This window comes from Antechinus flavipes, chromosome 6, assembly GCF_016432865.1.
Source record: "Antechinus flavipes isolate AdamAnt ecotype Samford, QLD, Australia chromosome 6, AdamAnt_v2, whole genome shotgun sequence".
Classification (NCBI taxonomy): Eukaryota; Metazoa; Chordata; class Mammalia; order Dasyuromorphia; family Dasyuridae; genus Antechinus; species Antechinus flavipes.
The window spans coordinates 87151102-87166980 of record NC_067403.1 but is presented as its reverse complement, the minus strand read 5'-3'; the positions used below and the strand labels follow the sequence as shown (position 1 = coordinate 87166980).

General features: G+C 33.4%; 1 protein-coding gene across 2 annotated transcripts in view; it reads left to right on the top strand.

Moving 5' to 3' along the window:
• Nucleotides 1–14702, top strand: part of GASK1B (golgi associated kinase 1B) — a 50029-nt gene extending 35327 nt beyond the window's left edge. For both annotated transcript variants that reach the window (XM_051966999.1, XM_051967000.1), the window contains 2 exons: nt 5245–5471; nt 8377–14702. In XM_051966999.1, coding sequence (XP_051822959.1) covers nt 5245–5471; nt 8377–8584 — 435 coding nt within the window. In that variant the 3' untranslated portion in view covers nt 8585–14702. The remainder of the gene's footprint in view (nt 1–5244; nt 5472–8376) is intronic.
• The last annotated feature ends 1177 nt before the right edge of the window (nt 14703–15879 follow it).

The following is a 15879-nucleotide window of genomic DNA, read 5'->3' as shown; positions in this document are numbered from 1 at the left end:
CTAAGAATGTACTATGATATTGTTCAGCTATGGGACCTAGTCAGAATGAATTTGACTATAAAGAAAAAAAAATAACATTTTGCTGTTTGAGAATATTTTGCGATAATATTTCAATTATAACTAACAATTATTTGACTAGGGCTATCTTGGGTAAATACAATCATGATTTAAGGGGTAACAGGCATGGGGAAAAACAGGGTGTATGTAAGGCAGTAGCATTCAGTGCTAGAAAATAAGGCAGTATATCTCAAATAGAGCTTCTAGAAGGACAGTATGAAGAGTGGGACATTCTATTTTTATTCTGTAGGCCTAACTTAAGTAACTGACTGGGAAATTTTTCTTGCTGAGCTGGAAGGTTACTGGTACCAAAAAGGAAAGAGGGAAAAAAAATACCTTGGTAGGAGAAGTAAATCTGTCTAAAAATATCCCCATGAACAGAAAAATTGGCAGAAACACCTGGATTCTTTTGAGTTAATTTTAGTTAGCAAAATGCTTAAAACACACATTTTCCTAAATGATGAGAAATGGATGAATACAGCAAGTTACAATGGGCAAAACCCATATCTTTTTATTTAATGAGAAGACATTGGAATTTCATCATTCTATATTATGATCACTTCTGAAGTTTGGCAGTCAGTTTTAAGCTGTTTTATTTTTTTAAAAATTAAGAACCTTCCCTAAACACCACCTCTTTTGGGGATGACTACCTAACTACCACCACAACAGAAATGCAGACATGAACTACAGTGCTTAGGAATGCACCAGTCAAAAATGGGAGTGTTTCAGCATGAGCAGTCTACTTCTGTATCAGTGAGAGTTGCCCTATTAGACTTTACAAAACTGTACTCACCCTTAAAAAAAATAAGCAGAAATTTCTACATAATGTTCCTCCTCTAACTGGCAGTCAGAGAGGCACTAAACTTTAAGGAGTGGATTAGAGGGTTGAGGGTGGATTATTTTTAGTCTGACTATGAATGGAAATGGAAGGATCTAGATGGATTTCCGAGAAGAGCTGGGAGAAAAAAAAAACCTTAGGAAACCAAAGAAAAGGAAGTGTAAAGGGACTGGATGCACTGATTATTAGTTGTCTAGACAATAGCAATGACACAAAGGTTTTATTTATAATTTCTGGAATAGTATAACAAAGTAAAGTAGGGTTTGTTATAAAAGAACCCCAAATATGTATAAACACCTATCTCTTTCTAGGAGGGAGAGGGAGAATGGGGATTTGACTTGTGATTTTATTGCTATAGAATATAGCCAGTCTAGAATTTCTCTCCATCATTACAAATGGGTCACCCATCTGTAATATTTAGTCTTAGAAAATTCTCTCAGGGCACTGAAACATAATGTTTTAATCATAGTCACAAAGCTAATAAGTGTCAGTGGCAAGAATTGAAACAAGGACTTAAACCCTCTTTTATCTACATTTATATATCTATAAATATATTTATATGGAGTAATCTCTTTGTGTATATATATATATATATATATATATATATATATGTCTACTGTTATATAGTGCTTTTAAAACTAGTCATATATACATACAGGTAACTTCTTGCATATATATGTGTATATATACATGGGCATATACAACCACTTCTAAAAGCAATACATAACAGTAGATATATATATATACACATGTAAGTTTATATGCATACATATGTATATACTTAAAGTTATTTTGGAATAATCTTTGTTCTTTCTGTCTACTGGTTATATGAATGGGTACAATTAAATTTAATTGGATAACATTTTGCAAAAGGAAAGTTGGGCTCAACACAAAAAACATTTCTTAATGGTGAGGTCTGACAGACTCAGACTACAGCAGTTTGCCAAAGGAAATGGTGGAAGAAAGCATCATCTTTTGAGTCATTCAGAACTAGATTGGACAAAGCACTTTAAAAATACACCACAGGAAACAACCTACTGCTGTCAAGGGAATAGAAAAGAGAACCCAAATAGATCTTTTCCATCTCCAATTTTAGTTGATTTCATGCAGTTTGAAAATAGATTGGTAGAATAAATATCCATTCACTGAGAAATGGGATATATTCTATAGTGTGATTGTTATTTAATGCGAGTGAAGCTCTTTTATAGTCACATCTTTGTTAGCAATTGTAGTGCAGAGAAAAATAATCCAAATGCAAATGTGTTTTCATGAGCCTGTGATAATCATTAGTCCACAGCACAGTTACAGAAGCCCAATGTTCAGGATATGGTAGGAGGTGTCACAGTAGGATGTTGTCCTCAGAATGCTTAAAAATCTACTGAGAGAAATACAATCTACAATTGTTGGCGTGTAGATAGGTTGGACCATCCATACTTCATCAGTGAATTTATATCTAGAAATATGCAGAAAGGATGGGTGAATTGCACAGAGATTCCATATTTTTTCTTGGCTAATGCCTATGTCGGAAGAAGGAATTGGGCTGAGAGAGGCCCAGATTTCTGGATTCATTCCTCTTCCCCCACCCCTGTACTTAACAAAACTATAGAAACAAAACAGTTTGTTTCCTTTTCTTTTTACTCAGATATAGCCAAGAAATTACATCTGCAAATAAAACCTCTAGTTCAAAGAAATTATCTAAATATTTTCTCAGTTATCCTGATTAGACTAATTAATTATTCTCTTTAAAGTAATAATGGTAATCCTATATGATATGATCTTTGTGTCAATTGGTTAGCATGTGTGACCCTTTGGACAAATTATTGTTTCCTCATCATGACCCCTTGTGGCAGCTGACTTGCTTTTCTGTCAACTTGAGGACAGATTCTTGAACTCTTGCCCACATTCAGAGCAAGTTCCTAGTTTTCTGTTTATCCCCTTAGGCATACCTCTGTTCCTTTGACTATACTATACTAATACCCCTCTTATATGAAATTTCCAACTCTTCTTGTAGCTGTACAAGATCTGCTGAGATCTTGTATCTCACTTGTATCAAGTGAGATGTCTCACTTGAAACATCTGCTTCTCTCACCACCAGTTTGCTCTAAAGTGTGTGTATGTAAAAAGCCACGTAGAGCATCAAATTCCTTCCAAGTATCATTTCTCTTTTTAGTGCACGAATCATTCTTAATTAAGCATCATTACAGAGCCATCTCACTATGACTGGCTTATCCTTTCACTGCTCATTCTAGGTAGAATAGACAGTGGCAAGATGCTGGGGTGGGGACAAAAGAAAGAGAGGCAACAAAGAGTGAAGATGGTGATCAACCTTAGATAAAATTGCCAAACAAAGTAGTCTTGGATGTTTTCCCTTTACAACTCTGGAATAATGTTGGAAAGGAAAAAAGTACACTTTTGTTTGTGAATATCATGATGTCATTTAAAAAAAAAAACTTTTAACTTCCCGAAAATAATCCAGTTCATTTTCCTCTTTTTGCTCAATTTTGGGCACAGTGATAAGTGTCTGTTTGCGGTATCCTCTTAAGATGGACAATCTCTATAGGCTATTTATTCAACTGCCTAGCACAGTCAAAATAATAAACATTCTTTATCCATTTGGCTTTTCATGTGTGGAATTATGAATGACTATGAATTTTAAGTGATTCTAATATTCTTGGTCTTGATTCAACATATAAAGACACATGTAATCTGGAACTCAGACCTATTCCTCTGACTATGTCTAGAGTATGGATCTAGTATCCCATTCTGCTTCCTTTCCAGACAAAGTTATGAATGTCTTCAAATTTAAGCTGGGACTACTGGGAAGACAAGGTGGTGCAGTGGAAAGTTGTATTTGGAATCAAAAGATGTCCATTCAAATTCATACTTCTACCTGTGTGTCTCCATCATGTGTGTCTCCACGCATCTGTCTCCATAATTGGCTTATAAACTCCCCAATAGCAGGGAGTATTTTTGCCTTTGTTTGTATCCCTACTTCTTAGTGTAGTGCATTAAACATAACTGATAATGTGACCTTAGGTATGGAAAATCTGCTTTGTTTCTACAATCCTGTTATCCTATACTATATAAAATACTTTGGGTCACAGGTGGGGCCTATGTGGAGATCTGCTCTTTGAGAGCTACTGTTTGTCTTCACACATTTCCTCCCCAAGTCAAGATATATTGTACAAATTATGCAGTCCATTAAACAAATGGCCACTTGCTCTTTGGAGGAGATCTCACTTTGAGCATTTATAAATGTAAATTAATTACATGTATAGAAAACTTTAAAGTTTTCAAAATGCTTTTTTGGATGTTATCTCATTTTAAATGTCAAAACAATTCTGTGATCTGAGTATTGCAGTTATTATTATTGATGATTTTTTCTTTCCCCACCTATCCATTTTATACATGAGGAGCCTAATTCAGAGCAGTTAAATGACTTAATTGCCCATGGTCCAAAGGCTAGTAAATATTAGAGATTGGATCTGAATCCAGGCCTTTTAGGTCCCAAGCTTGATAGTTGTTCATTGTGATAATGCTATCTATTGTTATGTTTTAATTATACTGAAAAATTTTATGCTTTATGCAGTTCCTTTGTTAGTAGGAATAAAGCAAAATATTTTTCTGTCATATATCTATAGGTTATATCAATGGGGACTTTGTATGTAAAGATTAGAAATACCAAGTTGATCTGGACTTTATATTATTATAATTTGGAGCCAGTTAATACTGATAGAGTGCTCTTAAAGTTCACAAAATACTTTACATGTTATTTCATTGTCCTCAAAACAACTCTATTATCATTGCTATCCCAATTATTATTATTATTGTGGGTTTTTTTTTTTTTTTTTTGGTGAGGCAATTGAGATTAAGTGATTTGCCCAGTGTCAGACACCTAGGAAGTGCTAAGCATCTGAGGTCAGATTTGAACTCAGGTCCTCTTGATGTCAGGGCTGGTGCTTTATCCACTGAGCCATCCAACTGCCCCTATTATTATTATTATTATTAATATTATTGTCTCTATTTTGTAAATGAGAAAAGCTGGTTTCATAGAGGTTAAATGATTTGCCTAGAGTGTTCAAGTTGGTATTTAAATCCTGATTTCACCTGACTTCAAATCCAGCTCTTTATCCCCTATACTATATGGTTTTTACCAAGGCCATGGTGTTCCAAATTGTATATTTACCCTAACAATTGCCTTTAATTAAATTATTTTCTTCTGTTTGATCTTGGCAAGTTATTTCCTAATAAAGCATACCCTGATCACTTTTAAAACTCTCCTGGCATTAATAAATATTGGTGACATTTAGTAGCTTGGCTTATTTTTTTTTTAATCTTTGTATTTTCAGATCTACAACCGCTTAGATGTAAACTGCTGTGGATTCAGACCCCGGAAGGAGGATGCCTGTGGTCAGAAGGGAGTGAGACTGAAATGTGATAATCAAGATACTGTGGAGCTAACACACATTGTTCAAAGAAAGCATGACCCAAGGCATTTGGTCTTTATAGACAATAAAGGTTTCTTTGACAGAAGTGAAGATAATTTAAATTTCAAATTATTAGAAGGAATCAAAGAGTAAGATTTTTTTTGCATTATAATAATAATGAGCTCATACTCTTTTTCTGCTGAAAAGTAGCAAAGCTGAAAGAAATTAAGCTTTAGGCTCTGCTTTTAACAGAAATATAATTTGTGTCTCTTAGGAAAGAACACTGAATCTTGGGAAGTAATACTAAGTAGAGCAAAACCTAGATATACAGGAATTATCTCCAGTAGCACCTCATGGCTACTAATAACATTGTCACTTTCAAAGGTCAGTGATTTCATTGGCATGAGTATTGCTTTCACCAATGCAAATGACAGCCCTTTTACCCCTTTTTATTGAGTATGTCAGATCAGATCAACATTTATTAAGTAACTACTATGTGCTTTAAGCACTGAGACTCAAAAAAAATGGAATGATTCTTACTTTTGAGAATCCTATGGGAAGAAGTGATATATATGTGTGTGTGTGTGTATATATATATATATGCATATGTATATGTATATATTATATGTATATATGCATATGAAGTATGAATATACAAAATGAATAAAAATATATATCTTGTATTGTTTATACCTTTCATAAAATACAAGGTAGTCAAATTCAAGGTAATTGAGAAGGAAAGGCACAGAATTTACTCACATGGTTTTCTGCAGAAAAAAGTATTTCATCCCTGTCTTAAAGGAAAAAAGAAAAGAGGACTTATTTGAAGTGGAGATGACTGGGAAGTTCAAGTACAAAGGTATTGGATAGGTAATAGAGTGTCATGTGAGATATAGAGAGAAACCAGTTTGGCTGGTCCATAGAGTGAAGGAGAAAGAGTAATGAATAATAAGGAAAGGTATGATCAGGGCAGGGCAAATTGTAAAGGGCTTTAAAAACCAAATGAGGGAACTTATATTTTATCCTAGAGGCAACAGGGGACCACTGTAGTTTGTTGAGTAAGTGTGTGGTGTAGTCAGATCTGTGTTTAGAGAACATCACTTTGTCAGCTATATGGAAGACAGATTTGTAATAGGAAAAAAACTTGGGGTGCCATTAGGAGCCATTACAGTGGTCCAGGTAACAGGAGCCTGAATTGAGGTAGTTGCTATGTAAGTAGATAAAAGTGTCAAATATGAGAAATGTTGTCATGTTTCAATCTCCAAAAATATGATGGACCCATCACCTTTTCTAGTCATATATAGTCTTTATTGTTTAGATTATGGAAGCCCTTGAAAGAAGACCTTGTTATTGTATGCTGATAATCCCATTTATGTTTGGACAATCTCATCCCCAGTTTGGATATGGGGTAATGAATTGTTTAGTTCAAATACCTCTTGAAGACTATCTTCTAAATTATAGAATTGTTGTAATCTATGCTCATAGAAGGAATACTCCTAGTGACATAGTTATAGATTTTGAACTTTTGAAGAAGCTACTAATATCATTATCCAGGAAAGTGCTGGTCAATGTTTAATGATCAGGTCTTTGGGGGAAAGGATATGCATGATGTATTTTAAAATTTAATCTTCATTACTAATAATTTGTCTATCATTTTCTTAAATCTAGATAATCAATAAAATAATAAATTTAACAATCAGTTCTTGAGAGCAAGTCTGCCTAGCTCCAGGACACTGCTGCTACCATCTGAAGTGACCATTGATCTTGTTCACAAACACACACATATGTGTGTCACATATATGTGTGTATATAAATGTATATATACAATTATATACAATATGTAAATATATGCAATATCAAACACATATGTAATATACATACAATATAAATGCTACATATATATGATAAAGCATTATGAAAAGTATGCATATTTTAGAATTATTTCACAATTATTATATCATATTTGATCTTTACAATCATTTCAAGAAGCACTAGATTATGATTATCCATGTTTTAGATAGGAGAAAATCAAAACTTAGATTAAATGAGAAATAACTACTCCTAGACCAGTATTCTTTTCACTGTGACATGTGGAGTAAGGAAGAATCACTCTTGAATGTCGCTTTTGTTCCGTCTTCTGCTAGTGTGTTTAAATGACACTTCTGAAATATAATCTCCAGGAGAATATAGGTTTTGGAATTTGAGGTAATTCTATAGTTATAATATTATTCAGAATCCCATCTTAATTCTCCTGCCTGCTTTATTGATATCTGCATCTTTCATATTTTTTGTGGTAAGAATGAAGATTTTTCATTTACTAGTTTTTCTTCCTTCTTGCACCTTAGTTATCCTTTTGTAGGAAGGAAGACTTAGGTATCTAGATTGCCATTTAGTGCATATGCCCATTAGGAAGGATGTTCCATAATACATAAGTTTCCATCAATGCCTTAAATTATGGCTCCCTAGAAATAATAGTCATCAGAATCATCATCAGAAATGATCCATCTTGAGTTTAGCTGTCTCCTTTTCTTCATTCACATGTGAGGAATGCATTTAAAATGAAAATTCTTTTTAAAAATCACACGTGTGCACTGAAAAGCAAAATTAAAAGGCAATTAATTCAAGATTTATGTGCAGAATAGATTCATTAATCAGTTTGTTTTGAAGAATAAGAAATAAATACTACTTTGTATTTAGAAAACATTTTTTTCTCCCTTTAGGAAGACTGGGTTTCTTTTTAAAGTTAGCTTCCTCTCCCCATCCTTTGATTGCAAGAATTTCTTCTCATATGTCTACTCTCTTGCTTCAGTTTAATTAGTTGAAAATCTATAGAATTCACAAATCATGGATTCTTAATATTTCATTGAAACAAACTTTCATTTAACAGTATAAACTCAATTATAGAGTAAATTTCTTCAAAGAGCTCAAAGTAGCTTGTAAGTACATACAATTAGGTACTATGATTTATGATGGATCAAAGATAGACAGAGATATTGGCTAGGTTATAATCCTTCTAAATACTTGCTAGATTGAAATGTCATTTTGTGTTTTCAGGTTTCCTGAGTCTGCAGTTTCAATTCTGAAGAGTCAGCACTTAAGGGAGAAGCTCCTTCAATCCTTGTTTCTTGACAAAGTTTATTGGGAAAGCCAAGGAGGTCGACAAGGAATAGAAAAACTTATTGATGTAATAGAACAGAGGGCCAAGATTCTTCTCACCTACATCAATGCACATGGAGCCAAAGTTTTGCCTATGAATCAGTGACTTTGAAAGGCTTTTTATTAATGTTAGAATTGGGACAAAAGTATTAGAACATGGAAATATTTGTGTACTTCTACAAGAGTCTGTAGAAATGTGTCTGAAAATATTCTGTCTTCACAGAAAATATCCACTTTTCTCTTTCTACATATATATTGAACTGGACCCAGTAGAATGTAAGCTCTTTGAGAGCAGGAGCTGTTTTTTTTTTTTTGTTTTGTTTTGTTTTGTTTTGTTTTTGTTTTTGTTTTTGTTTTGTATTTCTGATATCCTAGATTTGTTGCCTTGTACTTTTTAATCTTTTTTGGTATTGGAGGTATTGGATTGGCCTAAATACTTGATTGCAGAATTGTTTCAAAGGTTAGGTGATCTAATTTTAGTCAAATCATTTTTAACATTGACTAAGTTCAGTTCAATTAAACTCAACAAATCTTTTTTGTACTTGTTATATGCGAAGCACTATAGTACGCACTGAGAATATAAAACTAGAAACAACAAAGTCCTTATCTTGAAGGTGCTCATGTTGGTTTCTTTGTTCAGTAGAGGAAATCCAGATATAATATATTGGCCATTTCTAAAATGACACCATAAAGAAAGCTCTTTATTACAGTGACCAAAAATTACCTTTGTTTTTGGAGCCTTTTGTCTTTCTAGGGTTTGAGGAACCTTGGGTTAATGAACCTTCCATTCAAAACAGAAATGCTTAAAGAATATGCTCACTATCTCAGCACTGGAAAATGCATATCCAGAATTCACAAAAAATTAAAAGATTTCAGTAATGTCCTGAATAGATCCAATGTATCATTTGTAAAAACAGTACATTCCCTGACATTTCTACTAAAAACCCTGCCACACCTATAGCAAAAGCAGAATATTCTCAGACCTTTTGGAAATAAATTGTATTTCAAATCTGACTATAATTATAACTTGTTTCTTTCTAAAAAGAGATCTAAATTATATCTTGTGACTTGGAATCAAATGATTCTTAGATTGATTATTTAGAAATTATACACACACATACATAAGGACACATCCATAAGAAGGATTTTCTTTTTCTTTTTAGGGACAGAGAAATAATTTAATTTGTCAATTTTTTGAAGGATATATACAATGAAGCCAGATTTAAAATGAAAAATTTCTTCAGATTTTGTTAGAATGACAATAAATATTTGAACCTAGTCCATGTCACCAGAAACATCTAAACCTATTTCATTGCTATCAAAGAGAAAATATCATGAATTACAGAGATTTTTGTAATGTTTTCTTATCACAATTCTGATCTCAAGGCTAGTTCCCATCCCTTTTTCAATGTCTTACCTCATTCCATTTATATTAACATGGATGAATCTAAGCATCTAGAAAGGGAAGAAAATAATCATTTATGTAATGCCTACTATGACCCAGGTACTATGCTAAATGCTTTTTTACAATTTTACAAATTATCCCATTTGATCCTCACAACAACAATATGAGGTAGGTAATATTATTCTTCTCATTTGATAGTAGAAAAAAGTGATTATTGAGTCTCACTCCCTTTGAATATTTTGAAGAATAAAGTAAGCATTTCTATAGTCACCCCTAAACTTTATTTTAAAAATGATTTTGGAAGGGCTACGCTTTTTAAGCTTCTTTTGGTTTACTTGAGAAATTACTTGATATATCGAGAATTTATTTAAGAATTGTTTACAAAAATGCCACTCCATGCCTGAATGCTGTACCCTGCTCTGTAAGTGTTCCTCATTTTTTCCCTCTTAAAAATGATTAGTTAGCAATATTAATAACATCAGCAATCACATTTTAATGAAGTAAAAGATGAGTTTTCAACTGTAGATTGATTTTAATGTCTATCTGCAGCAATTTAAAAGACAAATATATTAAATGCAAGAAAAGATGGGAGGAAAGATATTATTGGATCTTATAGTATTAGGTTTTTAAGACATTGATTCATACATTACTTTCAATAGATGCCTGCTTCTTAATGACAATTGCCCTTGGCAAAATAGTGATTGAAGTTTGTCTTCAGCATTCCTATTTATTCTTATATCCCTTAGTTCTGTTTCCTCAAATATTTTATAGCTGTGTGATCCTGGATGAGTCACTTAACCACTTTGATCACCAGTTGTTTTTCATCTATAAAATGATGAGTTTAGACTTGATTTCTAAGATTGTTTTTTTTTTTTTTTAGCTTTAAGTCTAGGATGTGTGATCCTGTGATCTAGGGAAGTGCTGGTCAGGGAAATGTATTTTGGTGTGATAAGATGCAAGGATGGTGACTTGAGACACAAGACAATTGTTTAACTTACCACTTTGAGAATCAGTGGTGATATTGATTTAATTTAGATTTCCAGAGTGAAAGGGGGAAAATGTGGGCAAGGATTCAATTTGATGGAGGAACTTTTCTCAATGGAGTGTTCAGTACACAGAACCAAATAAACTCCTGGTTTGAAACATTATCTGTTGTAGGTGACATATTTGAAATTTCAATAGAGGATTTCTGGAAATCAAATATTTCAGTCCAAAGGAGTAAATGTAATGGTGGCAATTCCAAACAACATGGATGGCTATTGTGAGACATATTTGACAAACAATTTTTTTGGTGCCTTGTAAGTATTGTATTGAGGGTGGCCCTCTCTTCCTATCCATAAGGGGGCCCAGATTAATCTAAATGCTTAATGTATAATTTGAAGCAAATAAATACAAGTTGCAGGAGCATCTGTTCATTTCAGATGTCCTCACTCTTTTATTACCTATTTTATTAAAATGAAATTGGTGAATAATTCATGATGTATTATTTATGAATAATGAATTGCTAAAGGCCAAGCTTTTAATTCTCAGAGCTAATGTCCTTCATTTTTCTTCCTGAAAGCAAAAATGGTGTTAATAATGAGAAAACTCTGCTTATTTCTAATGAATTTAGTTCCTTCCTCTGCGGTTTGATTCATATCAGCACATTCCCTGGCTTACTTATAAGCTGGTAACAAAATTGAAAGACTTGATTAAGCTCAGCAGAAAGATATGGCAAGTAAGGAATCTTCTTGAAAGATTCATTTTGTTTAAATGGATGATGTTTTAAGGTGACTAATCTATCTTTTCAAGACTTGGAATAAAATAGATGAGATGTTTTTCAAATAGTGGTATTCCTTTTCCATCGGAGAGAGACTTAGTTTAACACATTTCATGTAAATGAATGTTCAATCTTTATTCACCACTGAATTGAACCTGCCAGCTATCAGTCGATCAGAATGTGTGCCAGGTATGTAGATATTTGACATTTTCATCTATAGAAAGCTTTAGGCTTTTAAATCCATCCTAAAGTATTTGAAAGGCTGCCATATGGAGAAGGGACTAGATTTATCTCATTTGGCCCCAGAAGACAAAACCAGGAGCAATGAAGAGTGGTTCCAAGGAGGACATTTTTGGCTTGATGTCAGGAAACACTTCCTAGCAATTAGAGCTAGCCAGAAATGGAAGAAGTCATCTGGAGGGGGCAGTTCCTTTTTTTTTTTTTTTTTTTTGGCAATTGTAGTTAAGACTTTAATTCCTAGTAAATGTCTGAAGCCAGATTTGAACCCAGTTCCCCTTAACTTCAAGACCAGTACTCTATCCACTTTTGCTACATAGATGAACTGGTTCTTCCTCATACGTAGTAGTTGTTATGATCCCTTGTTGGATCTGTGATGCTGGATCCTTTTGAATATAGTCTGGATTGTACCAGATGGCCAATAAGGTTCATTTAGTGGTATAGTTCTATGATTTGTCAGTCTATATGCTCTAGTGTACAAAATGGTATACAGCAAATTAAATTACATTGTAAACTGCTTAGAGTCTGAGTGTATAATTTTATGCCTTCAGGGTGACATGAACACTTATGTTTACAAGCTCTCTTTTAGCATCAATATTTATTGAGTTTATTAGGTACTGGTGGAACTTTCCAGAGCATAAGAAGACATGGTCTTTAACCTCAAAGGGTTTACCATCTGTTAAACTGTGTAATTATCTGATTGATGTTGCTGTGCTTTTAAATGTCTGGGGCCACTACAAGCGGGATGTATTGAATTAAAAAAAAAAGACAGATATAGACATATTGCTAAACTGTCCAATGAAATCAAACAATGCTCATTTGAGTAAAGGGCAAATAAAGGCAGAGCCAGACCAAGTTTCATTACTGAAGGAGTAAATGTGCTATGGAATAGGAAAATCCATGGAATAACAGGGACTAAGCTAGAGATTGTAAAGGTCACAGGAACTTTAGCACTCATTTAATCTAATCCATTCATTTTATAGAGCAGGAAAAGGAGAACCCAAAATGTTTTAACCTGCCCATGGAAGTAAATAAACATTTTATTAAATACCTACTACATGCTGCTCAGCCCACTAAATAGGAATTTTACAAATATTTTTCTAATTTGAACTTCATGGCATCTTTGGGATCATTATTTCACAGTTGAGCAAACTGAGGCAGAAGTGTAATAACTTGCCTATGATCTCACAGTTAGGAAATGCTCAAGGCCAAATTGAACTCCAGTCTTCCAGATTTCAGGACTACAGTCTCATTCAATTAAGTCTCCTAGCTGCTTCATGATTATGCAGATAATGTATGATTGTGCTGAGATACAGACCTAAGACGTTAAAATCCACCCAAATCTTCCAGCTCATTGAATCAGGCAGAGATGTCAGTGTTCTGCCTCTTGAATTTCAGTGTCAGAAAGTCAGAATTTAGTTGATGAACTCATAATCTACAAAGAAAAAAAATTACAGTGATTGCAGAGACTATAAAACCCACCTATATATACTTGTAGATCAGAAGATTAATTGCAAAAATTCTAGTGCATGCTTTAATTTTGGAATCTTGGGGGAATAATAATGTTTGAAACAAATTCCCCTTTTATGAAACTCTGGCAATTGTATTACTGAATTCTAAATGTTTGGAAGCTTCTCAACACCTTACAGGAAGAGAATTTCACCTACTGTTAATAAAATGGAGTTATCATGAAAATAGCAATGTCTTTTAATATAGAAATAATTTAACTCTATCATCCTGTTCATGTGAATAGGAGCATTGTCATCACACCTTCCTAGTCATATAGGACAATTCTAAGTGAAGGGGGAGATCAGCAGTGAGGGAGGAGATTATTGTAGTAGAATTTGATATAGACAGCCAAGTAAAATCTCCTGATAAAGAGATAAGAAAAGATGTCAGCTGGAGAGTTGTAATGTGCCTAGCAATGGATCTTGGCAACAACCTTGGTTCATTTTTGACCATATCCACTTTGGTACTTTTATTATTAGTCGCATAGAATTATGCCAACTGACACTGGAGTTTTATATCACACCCTTAAGGTGAAGATATCATTATATCATTCAAGGCCACCTAAAAAGATTTTTCCAGAGAACACTTTTTTAGGGAGAAAGGAAAATGCCACTATTTGAGTAATAAGTTTATACTTATAGTTTACATTTATTAGCATTTTTTTTTGTATTTTTAAAGGAAACATATTTGGACTTCTTTGTTTAATGGAGAATGATTTGACTTTAGAAATGTTGCTGATTATGAAATACAATCTTCCATTGATTTGTTCCTCTATTTTCCTCATCATGATGAGAATGTGATCCCCAGTTATTAAAGCCCATGCCAAGTGGTGTGAATGCTTTAGCTTTAGATCTTAACAAATCTAGAAAGGTTTTGGTTATAGCCCAGATATGGGTTCTATGTTTATTGTCTATGAACCAGATTAGTTAAGTTCATAACGGCTCATCACTCAAGACTTGGTCACTTAGGTAATGAATAGTTTTGCCCAAAGCACTCATAAAGTCATATATTCAGAAGACATTCTCAAGTTGTAAAACAATCCTGGTCTTTGAAGGAGAGAAGTAAGAGTGTTATTAAAATATTGACTTTTTTCAACAACTTTTCTTCTTTTTCTGGGTTTAAAAATAGATCCTGGATTTCCTTTTGTGTCAGGATTATTAGTTAGATGAGGGAATTATTGTATACCTAGCTTTTTTTTAGAATTTAGCGATGTTTAATCTATTCCATACTATTCTTTCAGAAAAAAAAATAGGTATGGGTTAGATAATAATTCATTTGGCATATTTGGAACTGAGTAAAGGAATCAAATTCAAAGAGTTGTCATTTATTTTGTTCATTTAAATTAAGAAGAAAATATCCCATAGAGTGCCTCAATTATCTATTTGGTTGGCTATTTAATATTCTTATTGATGATGCGGATGAAGTTAAACTTGACAAACTCAGAAAATGTGTAGATGACATTAGACTTGGAGAGAAAGCTAAAACACTAGGTGATAGATATAGAATCTAGTAAGTTCTGAAAGCTAACATACTGGACCCAAATTAACAAAATGATATTGGTAGGGATAAATGTATAGTCTTTACACTTGGATTAAAATAAAAACCTTAGTTTCACAATAGCATACTCAGCATATGCAGACAGCAACTCTGGAAAAAAAAAGATTTAAAGGTTTTTGTGTACTGCATGTTAAAGAAATCAGCAGTACAATATGGCAGCCAACAAGTCTAACATGGTTTTAACCTGTATTAAGGATCATCTAGTTTTTAGGACTAGGGAGCCATTAGTATTGCTGTATGTTTCTCTAGTCAGAACACAATTAGACTATTGCATGCAACCCTGATCAGCACATTTTCAGGAGAATGATGATAATTTGGAAAGTATCCAGAAGTAGGCAAGCAGTAGGACACAGGGCAGTGAAAAAATAATACAAGAAATAACATTTTTAAGTTTCATCTGAATCCTTAATGATGAGTATATCAAGTTCTCAGCTGTGGCATTTGCTAATTTCTGAGGTGTAAAAACTCAAATTGAAAACTCAAAATCAGATCTCATGAGCCAGCCCCAGTTGACTGCAGCATACATGTCTCTGAAAAGCTTGAAAGACATGGTCTCTATGAGTTAGGTAATGCATCTAGAGATGTAGGAGAGGACATGATAAATGTCTTCATGTATTTGATTTTTTTGGGGAAGAATGAATAGCCTTGGCTACAGAAAGCAGATAAGAATAAAATGCAAAAATTGCACAAAAGAAATTTAGGCTTGCTATATGAGGAAACACTTTTTCAAAATTTAGAGTTCTTAGAATGAGGGATGTACAACTATTGGAAATAAATATTCATTCACCAGAATTTTTCAAACAGAGGTTGGATGACCACTTGTTGGCTTTGTTGCAGAAGAGACTCTTATTCTGGTGTAGACTGAATTAGATGGCCTCTGAGATCGAGATTTTATAATTTTGAGTTTAAATTGGGCTTTTAAGTCACTTTTAAA